The 18,961-nt window shown below is 37.2% G+C and overlaps 1 protein-coding gene across 3 annotated transcripts in view; it reads left to right on the top strand.

Annotated features, from left to right (window-relative positions):
- Positions 1-18,961, top strand: part of USP22 (ubiquitin specific peptidase 22) — a 111,372-nt gene that overhangs the window by 47,158 nt on the left and 45,253 nt on the right. For 2 of the 3 annotated variants that reach the window (XM_052773293.1, XM_052773296.1), the window contains 3 exons: positions 6,607-6,720; positions 7,262-7,306; positions 12,136-12,237. In XM_052773293.1, the coding sequence (XP_052629253.1) occupies positions 6,607-6,720; positions 7,262-7,306; positions 12,136-12,237 (261 nt within the window). The remainder of the gene's footprint in view (positions 1-6,606; positions 6,721-7,261; positions 7,307-12,135; positions 12,238-18,961) is intronic. The other variant, XM_052773294.1, reaches the window with a different exon arrangement.

Here is an 18,961-nt window from a genome sequence, read left to right as displayed (position 1 = left end):
GAATTAAATAACCTCATTGACTACAGTAATAAAAGTGAGATGAAATTTGATAGTAGAATGTACAAACTCTTTCTACTTCAATATAATAATATCCTTGTGATATCAACCAGAAGATCATTGATTGGAAGCAGAGGAGGAGGAAAGCATTTTGGATATACAGGTCAGCCATAGGGTATGGCTTTGAACCTCCAATATTCCTCACAGCCATTAAAAAATATGCTATTCTAGGATGTATTGTGCGAAGTATTGCAGGCAAATTTTCATTTGCTTATGTGATGCGCATTCCAGCATGGCATTCCTATAGTTTAGCTCAAACTTTGAGCCAGACTGAACTCGTAAGAAGGCAGCAGGCATTTGTTCATTGCATCAATTTTCTTCTGCTAGGAGCTGCTCTGGTGAGTGCAGGTAGTTAGGAGCTTCTGTAAGCCATCTCTCAAAAGCTCCTCTTACTATCAGAAATGACTCCTGAAGAGTTCTCTGTACACCAGGAATATCCTTAACCCTCAGAAAGCCCATCTCTTGATTATTTACCTGCATATTGCCAGCTCTGCATGCATCTGCTTGCCTCAGACCCAGCTACTAACTTCTGAGCTGTTCTGCATCTTACTACTGCTTTTATTGAAAATAGTGTTTTGAGGTAAGTCTCCATTGATCAAATGAGAATATGCAGATGAGTGTAAGCAGTTTGCATCATATCATGTGGAGCAGCACAAGACTTGGTGGCTGTGATTTGGGGGTTCTGCCCCCAAATTTCTGAAAAAAACCCAGCAAGATTAAGTAGGGAGTGTTTAACAATTTCTCTCCTTTAAACCTGAATAATATTTTGTGGGATCAAGAAAAGGTGCTGTAGGCAGGAAGATTTCATTCTTTTCAGGTTTGCTGCAAACAGGGGAACTGTTGAAGGTTGTAGGGTCAGAGAAGGGCAGGGAGAAGACTGACAAAAGGCAAAATATATTTTATAATAGAAATTGCAGGGCAACTTAAGTATAGGCATGCTACGGACTCCTCTGTAGTATACTAGGTGTGTGCACACATATTTAAGTAGTGTGTGTGTGTGAGATACATGTATTTCTGAATGAGGTCAAGGAGCTGGAGTTAATATTCTGCTCATAATAAATTAACATAAAATGTTTGCCAGACCATGGTTCCTCTAAATTAACAGCTAAAAACATTTTTGGTATGTAGATTCCATAGGGATACTAGGATATTTTTCCTTCATCTTACCTGCCCTGGCTTGAATTTGCATGCTGATGTAGGATGATACTCCAAACCATCATAGAGGCAAGTGTACAGCACAGAGGCTGGCCATTTGGCTTTCTAGTTTTATTTAAGTGGTTTGCAGGGTAGTACTGGGTACTTGCCGTGTTTGGATTGCAGGCAAATCAGTCCCTTTAAACATTAAAATTCTAGATCTGTATGGGGCCAATAGGCATCTTGGAGACTTTAGAGCACAACCCACAAAAACACTTCTTACCTGTTGACTGCTGGTTTAAAAAAAGAAAAAGTGGTACTTGAATAGAATGGCACTATCTCAAATATTAGGAGAAGAGAATAGAATGTGAGAGGGAAGGATAATGCTTAACTGTGGCCATCATTTTTAATGTATATTAAAAGATTGGGTATCTCATGCTGCATTTTTGGCAACAAAAGGAAGTTTGGGGCAGGTTTGGTTTTGGTCTTCTCCCTGCCCCCTCCCTTGCCCCCAAAAGTAAGTACCTGCAATTCTCAATGGTTGCAGTGGAAGCTAGGTTTAGCAGGACTAGCTTTTTTTGTTGTTGTTGGGTTTTGGGTTTTTTTTGTTAATATGTATCTGTGACTAGGAGAGTTGATAAGGCTGTGATCACCTTGATAGAGACTGAGAAGATAAGGAAAAAGGAATGAATAGCCTTTGATATGTCTGCTCACTAGTTCCTGGCAAAAACTCAAATATGTAAGTTGATGCATCAGATGAGTCTGCTAGTGTGTTTTGGCCTCTTTGTTTTGTTTTGTGTGGTTTTTATGTTACGGTTTTTTGGGGGTTGGGGCTGGTGGTGTTTGGGGTTTATTTTTGTTTCTTACTGAGGTTAGTAAGATTTTCTTACTCATATCAGGAGACCATAATATCTTCTCAGTTTAGGAATTCTGACCTGTGATGTGGGTTCCGGGTGCCAGGAAAACAGGAGGAAGGCAATCAGATACTTGTTTTGTGCTAATATATCAGATACAAGAAAGAGTGGAGAGCTGGCTGAAATTTAGCAAATCACTTCTTGTGGACTTGAGACTATTATCTGAAACTGGTTTAATGATTAACACTTAAGGTGAGAAATTAGGGCATATGAATTATCTTAGGATGTTGACTTAGAATACTGTCTAAAAGAATTACTGATTTAGTCTTCATTGTTACAGAAGTTGAACAAAAATGTAGGTGACTTGCATAGAATATGAGTGTGTGTTGATTTCAGGTTGATAACATGCCAAGATTGAGTCACAGAAATTCACAGTGGAATTAATTTCAATACAGGTAAAAATTGACTGCAGTTCTGAGTTGCTGTAGTTTTGTTCTACTTGAATGCAACCAGTGCTCCAAGGAAGATGATACCAAAACATGATTCACAGACATGTCATATCTGATAGAAGTCTGTTGTATATTATGCTGAAGTATCCCATTTTCAACTGAGCAACATTAGTTCTATTCACCTAGGTCTTTCAAAAACTGAACATACAAGTTTCTTAACTGGATGAGACGTGCGCGCGCGCACATGCGTACTCTGGATGTGGCACGTTTCCCTGCTTTTTTACATGTTGGTATGTTCCCATCATCGCTGGTCTCTTAACATTTTCTCAAGGATGTCAGTGGATATATTTGGCAAAGTAAAGCACTCGGGCTTAAACAAAACACTTTACTTGGCTCCCAGATGGAGAGTTTGAAGACCGTTTGCTGCCTAAATTTAAACTTTCACTCCTGAGCTGTTGTGTTTCGAAACTTATTGTCACTTGCACCAGTAGATAAAGTCGTTCATTCCCGCGTGATCTTCTGTGATGCCTCATTTTTTCTCCAGGCTGATAGCTTTATTTTTAAATGAAAAATGAGGTATGTTTTGATTTTTCTCTCTTGTGTCTCAGCTGCTTAGAATTTTGTATATGAAGAGGTACGAGGAGATCTGACTTTTTAAGTAAGACTTGCCTGTTGTCAGCATAGCAGGTATAAAAGCAAAGAAAAATGTTACATTCCAAGAGGCCTTTTCATTCTTAAGTTACTTTGCCTGTGATCCACAAGTAGGTATTTTGAATTCCTGAAACAGGAAATTAGATTAATCAAATTTAATAAAATGACATTATGATTCTTATAAATTTCTTCTGGTTCTTCCCTATGAAAGCAAAAAGTATATTTCTACTGAATGTATATTTTATTTTTCTAGTGTAATCAATTCTGTATGTGTATTAAGATAAAACTAATTTAAAGTATTCTGATTTCATCACCCTGCCACCTCCTGAGAGCTGTAGAAGTAGTGTTAGGAAAAGCAGATACTGGAAGGTAGGAGCAGCAGCCATTCTGGAGGAGCCTCCTAAAAGAGACGTTCATCGTGAGGAATGCGGGGCATCAAGGCAGAGTTGGCAGTGGATTAATCTGAAACATCTAGGCGTTGTTTCTAGGTTAGTAGTTCCCAAACTTTTTATGAATGTGAGGCCTGATTCTGTTAGTTTTGTGATGCTAAATACTAATGCAAATGATTAAATTTGTTACATGTGCACTCTCATACCTTACTGTCATAGTGTTTTTTTCTGAATTTTCTGGTCAGGTGTTTCAGTTTGGGTAGAGCTTCACAGCAATTTAGTTTAAAAAAAAAAAAAAAGAAGTAGTTTTAGCCTGTTATGAACAATGAGGTGAAAATTGTGTTGCCCCACCCACCAAATCCTTTGAGGGAGAAAGTTTTTTTATGAACTTTGTCCATTCGGTGTAGTGTAACTTCCGTTAGCGCTAACGAATTGCTTGCTTTGGAAGAATTTCTGTCAGTAAGAGAGTCTCTTCAATGGTTCCTCTGTTGGGGACCCTTTGCCCAGCGCCTGCCAGGCCCTGCGGACCAGCTCTGTGGGCACGGTGGCCCACCAGAGTGACTTGGTGGTGGATATTTTGTACTTTGCCCTAGAGAAAACATTCTTTTTTCACCCCAAGATGGCCAGAATAATAAAGTATATTTCAAGGGAAAAATCTGAATTATACTAATTTGAAACAATTAACTTATGAACTTTACTAGTAGACTCTTTTCCTAGGATATTGAAACTGAGCAGCTGTGTTTTGGCTTTCATGAGAAACTCCTGCCCTTCCTTTGTGCTGTAACTAGGCCTGTATGGCTGCCTTGTCACTGGTGCTTGAGGTAATTTGTCCAAAACCTATTGCAGTCTTTTTAATGACATTGAAAGTGTTGGCATATATACAACTGTATTGTTCACATAAGTATGCTGGAGAGAGGACATTTTCTCAAGAGTCCTTAATCAGGCGCTGGACAATTACGGCTTTTACTCTGCCAGTGTTTCCGTTAAACTTTTTGATTCTTTACACCAGAAATTCATTCTGCTCTGAGCAAGTGGTTTGTATAAGGTGGTCTCTTGTTGGTTTTGATCTTGACATCTGTACTTCATCACTCATGCACGTAAATCTAGAAAGCTGAGAAGAGTAAGGAATCCTCTGAGCACAACATAGGCCTACCCATTCTGATGGTAGATTGGAAGTATTAGTGCTCACAGAGAGTCCTATTTATTTAATATTCTGCCAGCCCTGTTCTATTATTTGGCAGGGAGGGGGCCTGCTTGCATGATCTTTTAAAAAAATATATGGAGAACAATATTTGATTTTGTCTTTTGACACCAGTATCTTTAGATTTTCAACAATTCTTTGTTGAAAACTGTGCGTAACTGGTAGTACAATAGGTAATGGAGTAAATAGCATATAACTCTAATACTCTGTAGCTTGTGATTTCCCCCCACCCCACAATTGCGTAGTGTTTTGTTACTGATCTTCACCACAGCTAAGATTCTTATCCCCTTTTGTGATACTCTGCTAAAGGAGTTTATTAAGTCCTCTGGGCACCAGGGTGAAAATTCTGGTGTTTGGACATTATGCAAGGTGATGCAAGCCATCCTTATCGTCTTCCACAAACTGATTGTGGTCCAAATAAGCAAAACAAAAGCATGAAGCACAAAAGCAAGATGACAGCCAAGAGACATTATGCAAACTTGTTTAAAGTAATTGTTCCCTTTATTATATAATAGGAAAAGTAACAAACAATTTGACATAATCATTGACAAAGTGATTTTGAAAGAGGAGAAGGAGGAAAAAAAGGGCACAGAGGACTCAAGGAGAGGGGTAGCAGGTTGTGAGAGGGGTAGAAGCTGTGAAGGGTGGAGGTGGTGTGGTTAGAAAGAAACCTTACCAAGCTTACCAACCTTACCTAGAAACTTTACCACGAGCACTGGCCCACTAACAGGGGAGGACGAAGACTTTACTTTGCCTGATGAGACTGACAGCAGAATTCCTGCTGTGTGGCGTGCGGTTTGGCTTATTTATGACTTCAGAGTAATTCAGTGCTGTTTCTTGCAGGCCACCTAATGTGGTAATGATTTCCTTTGTTTAAAACAAGTTTCCACTGCAGTGAGATTATTTTAATAGTGCTATTTATCTGAAAAAAAAATGGAATTTGGAAATAAAATAAATGGAGGATATACTCTAGAGGGAGAATGGTGATGTGTTTCTCAGCTGTCTGCTGGATGCAGATTGTAGTTTAGTAGCTGGCTAAGAATTTGTTAGTGCCCACTGAATTTTTTTATTTATTTTTTTGTAACTTTGATTGTGGCTTTTTTCCATATCTTTGTAGTGAAAATGAGCAATTTGCTATGATTAGTTTGCACTTCCTTCTTCCTTGGTATATGTTGAAGCAAAATGTCATTTCCCAGTTAGTTTTATTTCATTTCTTGGCTTTCTTTTGTTTACAATTGTGTAAGAAAAATATTTTTAACATTGGTCAGTGTTAATATGTCCATTCTGAAAGGGCGTGTGAAATGAGAAATTGAGACACATGTAACCCGTGGAATAAAATACTCCAGAAAACCATTCCCCTGGACAAGTATCTTTGAGTTTTCAGTGCTGTCTTCTGTTTGAGCTTTCATTTGGATTTTAAGTAGGTGCTTTGTAATTATTTTAATGGCTTTGAATAGAAATTATTGAAGTCTTAGAAAAAGACAATTCAAACTTATATATCAAATCTTACAGTACTAGTTCTGCATGTATTGTAGTCAGTCACTGTAATTATGCCTTTTGGTTACTTATGTCTTTGAAAAGTATATTGTGAATTACAAACAACTTTAAGGCAGCTAATGCTTTGTTGTCTTGCACAGTTTTCTTGCTGTGCCAGAAGCAATTGAAGAACTCATACTGTAACTGGAAAAATGTCTCTTTTTCCTCTCTTTTTTTTTTTTTTTCCCCCCCTCCAGATTATAAGGTACAGATTTTACTTTTTGTGGACTGCTGAGAAGAAAGAGTGCCTGCCTTGGAAGCCTGCTTTAAAATGTCTTCTAGTTTATGAACTCACGTCTTTTTTCCTCCTCCCCAACTTCCCTTCTGTTTTGCAGCCATAGACCTTTTGTATGGGGGTATATACTGCTTTATGTGTCAAGATTACATATACGACAAAGACATGGAACAAATTGCCAAAGAAGAACAACGAAAAGCTTGGAAATTACAAGGTTTGGTTTTCCTGCCTGAATTTCTTGTTTCTGTTTTTAATCATACCTGTCCCTCCCATTTGTCAATGGCAAAAACCAGTAAGGGGAAGAAAAAGCTCTTTAGAGATAGTAGTGCAGGCCATGGGAGAAAGAGATGTCTAGCTATTACCTTCCAGGAGTTAGACTGTTAGTTTAACACGTGCGCCGCACCTAATTGTAGCAAAAATATTTTATTTTTAATTACAAAAAAAAATAAAAATATCTAACATTAACCCTGCAAAACTTGCATAATATCAGTCAGATCTGTATTAGGTAGAAAATTTAACAGTCTGCTCCTTTAGGCTTATTTATGTGATATAGGTAATAAATCTGTTCCCCTCACATGAAATGCCACCCTTGTGTGTGATTTTTTTTTTTTTTTTTTAATAGAACGTGCCAGCTTACTTACACACCTGTGCTTTCATGGTACACGCACAGTATCTATGTAGAAATATTTACACACAAATATATGTACACACATTTGTTTTATTCAGTTTGCTTTCCCTAATTTTTTCTTTTTTAGCCTTCACCCCAACAGTGGTTTCTCACTACCAGTGTACAATGACAGGTAAGAGGCGTGGGCTGGCGACGCACTTCACTAACAAGCGTCCCTTTGCTGATTATCCTGCCATTTTAGACATGAATCACAGTTAAGAATGCCAGTTTTATCGTGCAAATTGTTTTCCTCTTGTTTGGATATGTTCCAATGATTGAATAATTATAGCAGACTTGATTTCATATGCCCTTTCCTTGATAGAACTACTCCAAAACAAACCTTTTCTCCTTTTATTTGGAGAGGAAAAGAAGTAGCATTTATCTTAAACTGAGTAGCTTTTAAGCATCATTTATAAATGCTTGTCATCTTCCATTTCCAGTGGCCTCTAGGGGGTATGTTTTCTTAAAGTGGGAAAGTCTGTATTTGAAGACAGATGACTTCTATCTGGTAATGTCTCTTACTGAATCCATGGCATCCTGTTTCAATGTGACAGCCTTAGTCAGGGCTGATATGACTTCAAACCATTCTTAACCTCATTTCCAATTTTAAAAATAGCAGCTAACATCGTATTAACTAGAGCTTTTCTGACGGCATATCAAAAGTATAGCTGCTTTTACTTAGTTCCTACTACAGATCCCATTCTACTTTCTGCTTATTCCCCATTTTGAAGGAGTTGAGTCAGAGGAAAGGAGGATAGTGAGATTGTCAGTGAGTTCTAGAACAAGAAAATATAGCTTAAAGTGCTTTAGCACAAAGCACTGGTTTTCAAAGCAAGACACAACGGAAACATGTTTTGAAACCTTTCATTTAGGCTATGCACCTCTTCTGAAAACTCCTTCAAACCCTTCTAAACTGTGTTGTTGGGGGCACCAAATTAATCAACTACAGCAACATAACACTTCTTCGTGATGCTACGGAAGAGAAAGGCCCCCCAGTTCCTTACTTTTGAATATGTAAATTCGAAGAGCAATTTCTTAATTATGTTGTCCTTAGCAAATGATATATTTGTGCCTTCTGGACTGAGATGCAGCCAGTTTGTCCTCCAGTGGACATCAGGCTGCTATAGCTTATATTCTAGGGTAATTACAGCTACAAGATTGTTCATCTTGTCATCTGGACCGCAGAGTTCTGCGATGAAGAGAAGAGTCACCAAGAGGAACTGCCAGGCAGAAAACGTTCTCTGTACTGGTTAATTGACTAATGAATAGCATATTAAATATATATATGAATGCATATTTATATGAATATGCACATTGCATCTTCTGTCCCTGGAGAACAAATCTGTAATGACCAATGAAAATATAAAATGAAGGAATAGAAAACAATACACTTTAAATTACTGGAGCACACAGTATAGACATTTTTTCTTTAAAGTCATGGCATAGGGTCTTTTGTTTTATGGCTTTTTATCATGAAACCATGTGTATTTCCCCACAAATTTATCTAAGGAATGAGAAAGGGAGATACATGAGAGAAGTAAGGGAGAACTATGTCCTTTTCCCCTTCTTTCTCCATTGCTTCAATCCATCCCCTCCTTCCCATAGTGACTCATGTTATCTGAAAGATTTTTAAAGTATAAAGGGGGAGGAAACCCTTCTTCCTCTAAACTGAATGTCAAGATTAGTACAAACCCCAAACTCAGTGTCTTAAGTTTATGTTTCTACCACAGTTAGTTTGCCTCAGATAGTGTTGCCAGCTTAAAGAACTTAAGTGAATCCAGTCTGCAAAAAGTGAGATTGGCTTAAAAATTGAAGTGTGAATGTTGTATATTTTCAAATTTCTATCCACAGTGCTTGAAGGCTATTAGTATATACTCTAATAGACGCTCACATAACAACATGATGCCTGGAGAAAAAACTTTAAGAAAAACCCCAAATATCATGAGATTCATTTCATACTCCTGTAATATTAACTCTTAGTGTGATGAGTTCCCATGTCCAGCTGTAGTTCAGGGTTATATGATATAACTCTGAACAAGTTGCAACTCTACCATTTTTTTTCTCTGCTATTGAATATTCTTTAATAATGAGGGAGGTGAGAATACATGGAGCCCTTCATTCTAATTAATATTTGGATTTGGGGGAGGGGAAAAGCGGGGATTTGCTGACAATAGCAAACTAAACAATCTATATTAATGATTACTTGCAAAATTCTGACTTTTATAAATTAGAGCCTTCATCGCCTTTTCCTTCACTCATCCATAGGTCCCTGATAAAGTCTCTGAAAAATTACAATTTGTGTATTTGACCTAATAAAATTAATTCTTGGGTGGAGATTTCACATGGTGACTTGACTCTCTGGCTATTTTATAGCATCACTTTTAAAATGATGAATTTTCACTCCTATAACGCTACTTTCCTTTAATTGTAAACGGTAACCTGTGCATGTTTTGCAGATCTTTAAGGTAGTTTATATTGGAGTTTTTGGCATGTTTGTGGGTGTTATTAAACCTTTTATTAAACCTTTTTCCTTCTTTGTGTGTGATTTTTTTCTTTTTTTAAACTTTTAAACGCCAAACCACTCCTAATAAATGGTTCTGTCTTTTTTTCCAAATTTTCAAGAGTAATAAAACCTCGATATTCTTGTTAAATTACATAGCTGGAACAGAACACTTTTTAATTTCTGTCTCTGACTTAAATTGTGCTCTTTCTAATGAAAGGCTTCTGTAAGAAAGTTTTCTGTCTGTTTTGCTCTGTGTTTGTCGTGGCATTAACTGTACATGGTTTTCTGTTTGGTTTCATTTCTTTCTAATTGAACAGTATTTGATTCACCCAGAGTCCTGCAAAGTAATCCAGTCTGTCATGTTTAAGTTTACTTGAAGAGCTGCTCTTGTGAAATGCTTTGGTCTCCATCCTCTATAAGCATTTAAGCTATATAATTATATATAGATATATATAAATATATATGAATAGTCCTGCTGACATATATGGAACTATTGCATGCCTAAAGTTGAGCGCACATGTGTTTCCAGGTGTGAATTTTGTTGTATTTGATTTAAACCAGGATTTAAACGTATCCAAGTTTTTTGGTTTTTTATTACGAGACTTCATCCCGTTGTCAGATGATACTAACTGTATTTGGCCATGTTTAAACTACAGTGAACCCAAATGCAAGAGTTTAAGTTTACAGCTGGCCAGTGCAATAGCTGGTACTAGTACAGTGTTGAAAATTATTTTGAGTTTTTTTACAAACCAATTTATATAAATTCCTAAGGGAGTATTACAAATATGAAAAGGGTTGCTGAAGACATGTAATATAAAACTTTTTCCAAGCCAATGTTCTGTCATATGTGAACTGTCCATATGTGCGTCTCTAAAGTTGCTTCATTCATTTGCCTATGTGTACTGTATAGTGTATTCAAAGCATTGCAGCTGTTTTATCTCATCAATCTGTTACACAGTAATTAGTTTCCTTTTCTGTTTTCCTGGGTGTGTAGCTTGATGCTGAACCTTGGATAAAGGAAAGGGACTATATGATTCTGGTATTCTTTCTTATGCTTCTTGCATAATCTATTGTTGAAACAAATAAAGTGAGAGATGGGTGCATCTATGTAAATAAGATTTTTCTAGTCCTCTAGAATCTGAAAATGAGACCTTTTATTACCAGAACCTGGAGGGTCAGTAGTAACTATGAATTGAACATTTTTGGGTGGGTAGCTTCTGACAAGCATAGCTATTTCTGAAAATGAAGATCAAAAAGCTATTAAAATTTAATGTATATTATGCAGAATGTGTAAGCCTCTAGCTATATTTTCTACTCTCCTTCTTTTCATATGTATGATTTATAATTTATTTTCTGTAGCACAGCACTGTTTCTGCTCATGCATTCTGTGAAAAATAACTCTTAATTGACTTTAATCCTCAGTTTTAGAATAGATTGCTTGTCATCTTATTATTCTTTATTTTTTAATGCCAAGATGCTTTCGTGACTCACTGTAATTGACCTTGCATAGTAATTTCTCTGTGCTACATAGAATGCTGCAGCAGTACTTAGCTGGTCAGCACATGAGTCGTCACTGTTGTGTTTTTCTTGTATCGAATTTACACTGAACGCAACTCTGTGCTTACTTCAGGTCTATTCTCTGTACGACTTACCTGACTCATTTCTACTGTGCTTTCCTTTGAACAAAAGAAATGTATTGGAAATACAGTGTTGATGTTTAAAGAGAAGGATGACAGATATTAGCTGCAGCTCATGAGAAAGGGTAGTTAAGTATTTGGAGAGTTTTGGTTGGTTGGTTGGGAAGAGGGTTATGCTTAAACCTACTACTAATTGTGTTTTTAGGTAATGTAGATATGTCAGTAAAGTGAATCTCAAGTATTAGAACTTGCTAATATCCAGTCCTACATCAGTGGTTATAAGGAGAGGTCATACTCTGTAATGGTATATCATAAGACATGTAGTAACTGTTCAATATATTGAATTACTAAATTCTGCTGTTCATCTGTAAAGATTAAACCTGTATCTGTCCATTAAGTTGGGTCAGTTTTGATTTATTTTGATTATCCTATATCTTCTAAAATCATATGGTGGTTTTGTCATTTGACCTCCTCTGAGCACAAAGAAATGCATTTTTGAGTAATAGTGGATTTATTCTTGTGCTGGAATTTCTTTTTAACTGAAAGGAGGACTGTAATTGAATAATGGCAAATTTATTTGGGCTAGGTATTCTTTATAAGTAAAGAAGTGCTTTTCTTTTTTTCTTTTAGTTCTTATCGTTTTGAAGATTGGTTGATATCTTTCTGAACAGTATTGGGGGGAGGTAAAAAGAAATCAGTCTCTTGTAGTTGTACATAGATTCAACCTAACTTAATGGGCAGCGTGTTGAAAGTTTTTACTTGAACAGAGTTTTTAATCCTTTTACTAAACAACTTCCTGAAACTTTCTTTTCGTCTGCTTAGGCATTGGAGAGAAGTATTCAACATGGGAGCCAACCAAACGAGAGTTAGAATTGCTACGACACAACCCCAAGCGGAGAAAAATAACCACAAACTGCACCATAGGTAAGTTCTAGAAATCCTTTCGGAAGGCGATTCTCAGCCACTTGTATGTTCAAAATTCTGTGTTGTTTTTCCATAAATATTTTTACCGTGAGGTAATTGTAGTGGATTTCCGTAACTGTTAGGATAACAAAATACATTTATTTTACACTACCTTTTTCTCACTGTAGAAGGATATCTGCTCTGTCACTTCAGGTACTGATGATGATTCATCTGTGTAACAGCTACAAAACAGAACTTTTTTTTGACAATGTTCAGTTAAAGACTTTAGCAGAAATCAGTGATGCTATCTCAAGTCAGTCTTCATCAGAGATCCTGTGCAGGTGTATGAAGGGAAATCCTGTAGTTGAGATGTATCCTTAACTATAGCAATCTGTTGGTAAACCTGTTTTTAGCAGATAGAATAAGCACAGTGATGTCTTTCTGCTTCATGTTCTAAACTCTAAATGGGGTGTCTTCAATTTCACATTGACTCTGAAAAGATGTAATTTGTTCTCCAGTGTGTGTCAAATAGCAGTTTTGAAATGCATATCAAATGTTTAATGTTTAGAGTTCAGTAGTCTTGAGCAAGGAACTCTCTGAAACATGGGGGTATCTACTTAGGGCTGAGGAGTATTTGGGTAAGGGTGATGAAATGAACAGCATTTTCCAATTGTTTTCTGCTGTCTTTAGGTTGGGGGAGTAGGGGCTTAAAACCAGCTTCCTGACAAGCTCTAAATGAAGATTATTGGGCATTTTCCTATACTGTTAAATGCACAGTAACATTTTAATGGTGAAGGTACTAGGTTGGAGATGTAGCTATAGACATTGCAAGTAGGAAGCTGTTTAAAAAGGTTTTTTTCCTAATTTTTAAGCTACTTACTGTTTTATGAGAACGCGTCACACTTTCAGCACAGTTGCTTTTGTCAAAATACACTGAATGTAATTGCTAAAACTTTCTAATATCATGTTTCTAATACAGTAAGTCATATTAAATCCAAAATATGTGCATATTTATTTGGAAAAATGGACTGAGAAGCACAGAGTAAGTTGTAGTAAGTTGAAAATGCATATAGAATGGTAATTCTAAAGAAAGGACCTATGCATTTGCAATAGTGGAACAGGAGAGACAGTTGGAAAAACATCTGGACTTTGGAAACTTCAAGCAGCCTAGGAAAAAATAACGAGGCAAAGATTGCTTGCATCATGTTCACACTGGGATTTTGCATTTTATGAAACTCTAGTAGATTTTGTAAAGACAGTTACAAATTACTTAAGATAATAGAACTGCGCAGGGGAAAAAAAGTTTGATAGAATTTTGAAGGTGAGTGTGACCTTTCTGAAGAATTGAAGCACATTTCTGTGTTTCTCTTTCCAATTCGAAGGAATGCTATGCCTACTCTTAAAGGATTTTAAATTTTTCAGTCTGTTTAAAAAGGACATGTCTGGTTGCATGAAATCTCATACAACGCTGCATGGGCGGGGGTGCTCTCATGAAACACAGGGGATAAGGGAAATGACTGATCTCTTTACTTCTGCAGGCATGCTTTTAATAATTTCTCCTACTGAGCCCTGGAGCTGACTATGTGCTGAGATTTAGAAAGAGAAAAAAATCAAAGCACCCAGGAGACATAATGCAGTTTTGGGCTACAGTTAAAAGGAAAAAACTAGCTTGCTTTCACAAAAATACATTGGGGGTTTAGCTGAAGGAAGAAAAGACCTGCCATTGTCCTTGAGTCTTTTCTCTCCATCTAACCTGCTGCTAAATATATATCTGCTTCAGAGTCTTTTTCCCTTCACTTTCCTCACATTGACTTGTCTGTTTGCAGTTTCAGATTAGTGAAGAGCCTATATGCAGACTGAAATGCTGCAATTATCTGGACATTCCCATTTCTCTTTCTAATAATTAATTCTTTTGACATCAAGTTTTTATCAGTCCCATAGCAGATATTAGTGAATCCAGTTTTATCTTGAGGTAGGTAAATGGCTCAGAGAATAGGCGTAATGTCCAGTTTTATTGATTCTGAAAATGAAGATGGTGTTGATAACCATCTGTAATAAGTATTGCACATCTGTTGATCAGCTCTGTTTACAAAAGAGTCTGTTAAAGCATAACCAGCTGCCTTTTATGTATAAAATGCTCTCTGCAAAGCTGTTTTAAGAGGAAGGCCAGGGGTGTTTGCTGCTTTCTGTCTTACCTCCAGAGATATACTGATGTCAGTTGGAAGACGGCATGTTTAACTGCTCTGCGATGACCTTCTGAAATGGTTAGTGTGCTGATGCCTGTTTCAGCATTTGTGTAAGACAAATGTATCAGTATTATAACTAAAGTAGGTGGGACAGTAATCTGAAACCTGGACAGGCATGGCCTTGAAAGGATATACTTTTATGTGAAGGGCTTGCATATGATTTTGAGACCTAATAGTAAAATACATTAAACTTGATGTTATTCATATCTAGAACACACTCAGGTGGTAAATTATGTTTTGTTGTAGTTTCCTGTTATATCTGTATTATTTGCATGACACTCATTTAGGTGAATGTTTTATTCTGTGGCAGAACCTTCTTTGTACATAAAGGGATTTTTTTATTCCACTTGTGTAGCAATCTCATGATGCTTCTCAAACAGCTGGATGTGTCTGCTACTTTTTGAGCTGTTTGAACTTTTGTACAGCTGCAGGATCCTTGTGTCTTTCATTGGCACCATAAATTAAATCTGAAGAATACTCAGTCATGAAATGAATATGTAATGGAGGATTAAACTGGTAGTTCATTAGAGGAAATACTGTGCAAAACTCCTAGCTTTCGATTTAGTGAAATGAAATTGTGTTTCCACTTACACGACAATTTGAAACCCATTGAAGAAGGAACTTCTTGTTCACATCCTTAAAAAAAAAAAACCCCAAACTCAACAAAAATCCAACTTAACAAAACCCCATAAATTTTGCTTGGGTCTCTTAAAATGGTTTGTGTTTCCATCTCATAGATATTTTTCCAGCTAGTAAGAAGATAGAGTAGGTAACTTTGCTTGAATCACTATTTTGCCATTGAGCAAATTGCTCTTCATATGAAAACTCACGCTGGGCACGGCTACAGGCTATAGAAACTGTGCTGATTCCTGCTTTTTGGGATATAAACAAAAGGCTGTTCCCAATGTGGGCACATAAGCATCTTCAAAGTGACGTGGAACACTGTTAACCAAGTGGAAACATTGAGCTATCTATGTGCGAGAAGCCATGATGAAAAATCCTCGCATAGTGTGGATTTTATGTGGGGCATCTCATATTGTGATGTCCTAGCAGACTGGAAATGTTTCTGTATTTCAAGACATTCAAGAAGTGTAGTCTACTCAGACCATAAACATATGCTCTTCATTAGCAGTATCAGCTCAAGACATTCTCAGACCTTGTTGTGCCCCAGATGCTATAGCACGCTGCCTTTTTCATTGTGCTGGCACAGTTGTTTGCAGGTGAACTAGATCAGGCTTATTGTGGGGAATGCAGAGGGTGAGTGGAAAGTAGAAATTTCCTAAGTTATTGTCTGTTGTTCTCAGCAGCAGTACGGAATCATGGCTTAGACAATTCATAGAGTATTTCTGTTCTTAGTCATGCTCTTGATTTTGGGCTGAAGCTGATGTTTCAAACATCCTGTAAACACCAAAACTTTTATATGGAAAATTAGGTAAGACTTAACAACTACTAAGTTAGATTCTAGTAGCATAAAAGGAAAATCTAATTTTTTCAGTCTCTTCTTGTCTGTGAAGAGGCTGCCCTCAGCAAGTGAGGTTACTGACCAAGCTCCAAGTTCACAGTCAAATTTTTTATTACTGGGTTGGGCTACAAGTGAAAGTGATACAGTATCTTTTGGGAACTATTTTCCAAAGCTCATCTTGCTCTGCTAACATTAGTACCCCCAGCAGATAAGTTCTCCTGAGTACATGAAGTATTAGCATGGGATCAGCTGGTCTCCAATTAGCATATGAAGTGACTTTGTGGCTAAAGATTGGTATATTAACAATAGGAAGAATTAGACTCCCAAGGCACATGGGTAATTAGCAGGAGCCACCTGGGATTCCCATTTGCAGTGTTGCAAAAAGGCAGAGGGGATAGCCTTTATAGGAGACTGAGCAAATCCTTTTCAGAAAGAATGATGAGGTGTGGGGGAGGTGGCAAAAACAATAGCTACATGGGAGTAGCAGGTGGTTTTTGCAGCTGTGCAATGCTAAGCAGTGTGATGTGACAAAGAGCAGCATGAGTGGAATAAATATTGCAGCAGAGCTCCCATGTAAGGGTGGCAAGGGAAGAGGAACAGTGGCCTGGAAAATATTTCTGGTTCTCTAGACAAGCTACCAGGAGCATTTCCGCTTCTGTAAAAGTAGCGGTAACTTGAAGGTGTTGAAGACTACGTTAGTACTTTGAAGTTTTTTTGTGGGATTCTTCTGTTCCTCTTTTACCTTGTCATGAGCTCTGACTATTGGACTGAGTTGTGTAATGTTTTTCCTAGGTCTAAAATTGATAAACCTGACAGTAAAAATAAAAAAACCCTTTCCTCTCGAAACTGCCAGGGAATTTAAAGAAAAATTAGAGGGGCATGAATCTTTTAAGAATTCTAAAACTTAAGCTGTGATTTACTTGCTGAGGTTTGTAGAGATTTGCTTTCAGAAAGTCTTGCTAGACTTTTGAAGTTTACCTCTTTAGCAATATAAAATATAAAGCTTTCTTCTGCAAAAGACATTTCAAAAAGAAATTCCACATTTGATATTTCAGTAGCCTTTTTGTGTATTGATCGTCATCTGAGAGGATGTCACTTAGTTTCCCAAAGCTAGTGCCAGAAAGAATTTGCATCACTGGTGTAATGTCACTTTGTATGGTTTATCTTCACAGCAGTCATTGATTGAGTTCTCTATGATTTAATTGCTGCTGGGTAAGCTTAGGGACAACCACATTATCACTGAAGTCCCTGTAGTGTTTATCTGCTTGGAGTGAGCAAACTTCTGTTATAGAAACTTTTGTTATAGAAAAGTAAGTCATCTTACCTTCACATTTGAAGAGTTTACTAATTAACAGTACTTCTTCAGAATGCTTATTTGATCCCAGGCTAGCTTCACTGACGAATGAGGGGGTTTTCCTGCTCTTACTATCTCAATATTTGATTGCATTTTAGGCCCTCTTTCAGAAAGGACATAAGCTCGTGTCTTTCAGTAAATGAGTTGTCCTGTTTATGTTTTCATTTCATGTTATCATTTTGCAGGGACATATTCTTTAATGAACATTAAGACAACCAGATTCTAAAAAGCATTTCTGATGAAAGCAGTAAGACTTTTTTTCTCCCCTCCCTCCATGTTGATGCTGCACATTAAGCAAAAGAACTAGGAGTATACTTCTAATACCTGCTAAGGGTGAAGAAATATGCTACAACTGAGGAAGACAGCTTTCTTCTGTCAGGGGACAGTTCTTTTTTTTCTCTTCACCCTTGTGTACGCTTCCCTTTAATTCCAGCCACATGGTCCCACCCTCTCCTGGGCATTCACTCTCATGCTGTCAAGCTGGTTGCAGAGTCTGTTCAGTTCATTAACCTGGCAGAAAACATTGTGCTTTTTGTTGTTGTTGGTTTTGCAAGAGCAATGTTCTCCTGCGTTACCGCACTCAACAGCTTGACAAAGGTTCTGACGTGCGCAAAGCTGGCATGAGGAGAGCACAGCACAGGAATGGGATGCGTGGCAGAGAGTAAGGGGGAACCTCCTTTTGGTGACAGCAAGCCACACTGCATCCGAGCTGTAGTTTCGTTTGTCTACAGCAAAGCCAGCAAAGATTAACCACTCTTGGATTGTCACCTTAGTAAGGCTTGACATTAGAGTAAGCCAGGAAGTCAATCTTAAACAGAAACCAAATTTTTCAGGCTTTTTAGGATCCCGTGTGAAGATGACAAAGTCTTTGAGAAGCTGGCATCAGGATAATGTGGTTTATATTTTTGCATATTTAGCTTAATGTTTCTTTAAGTAAATATTATATAATTACATGAATTCCTTCTTCTAAGATTCTAAAATCAGTCAGTTATCTTTGCATGTATCAACTTACTTCTTTTTTTAAAATCAATCAGTAGTAAGGCTGAAATTGAAATTACCTTTTTGGCTTATGCCATTTACTGTTCCTGCTGTAGTGTATATGGATAACCTTAAAGTTTATGGCTCTTCTTTTTCAGCCTTTATACACAGTCCCCCTCCCCAAGAGAAGAAAAAAAGCTCTTTGGAAGTAACTAATGTAAAATGTAAAAAAAACCCTAATGCCTATCTTTTGCTTGATGATTGAAGAATAGTTGAAACTTGCAGGGCATGTTTTTCAGCTTGTAAAGATTAATGAAAGAAGGATACAGCATCTCTTTACAAAGAACTTTTTTCCCCAAGGGTTTAGTCCTGCTTTCAAGTTAAAATGCTGTAACAAGTTGAAGTATAAACCCGTTAACATCTTTTCTCCAGGGAGTATCAGGCAATAGTAGTGGGATAGCTTGGAAAATAAAATTATGTATTCAAGGAAATCACGACTAGTTTTGGCCCTTGTTAGGCTTCCCAGTATTTTTTGGTTGATCCTCTTGCAGGAGTGTATGGATTGTTGAAGAAATCACCAGACCTAACTTCTGTAGATCAGGAGTATTCTTAGCAGCTCTTAGAAATACGATACTTTTGAGATTGGTTTTTTGCAGTATCTGTGTACAGAATAAATCCCATGCCTTTGCTTTGTTTCCAGTAAAA

This window comes from Harpia harpyja, chromosome 21 (genome assembly GCF_026419915.1).
Source record: "Harpia harpyja isolate bHarHar1 chromosome 21, bHarHar1 primary haplotype, whole genome shotgun sequence".
NCBI classification, from domain to species: domain Eukaryota; kingdom Metazoa; phylum Chordata; class Aves; order Accipitriformes; family Accipitridae; genus Harpia; species Harpia harpyja.
The sequence above is the reverse complement of the archived record's forward strand: the minus strand, read 5'-3'. Positions and strand labels throughout refer to the sequence as shown.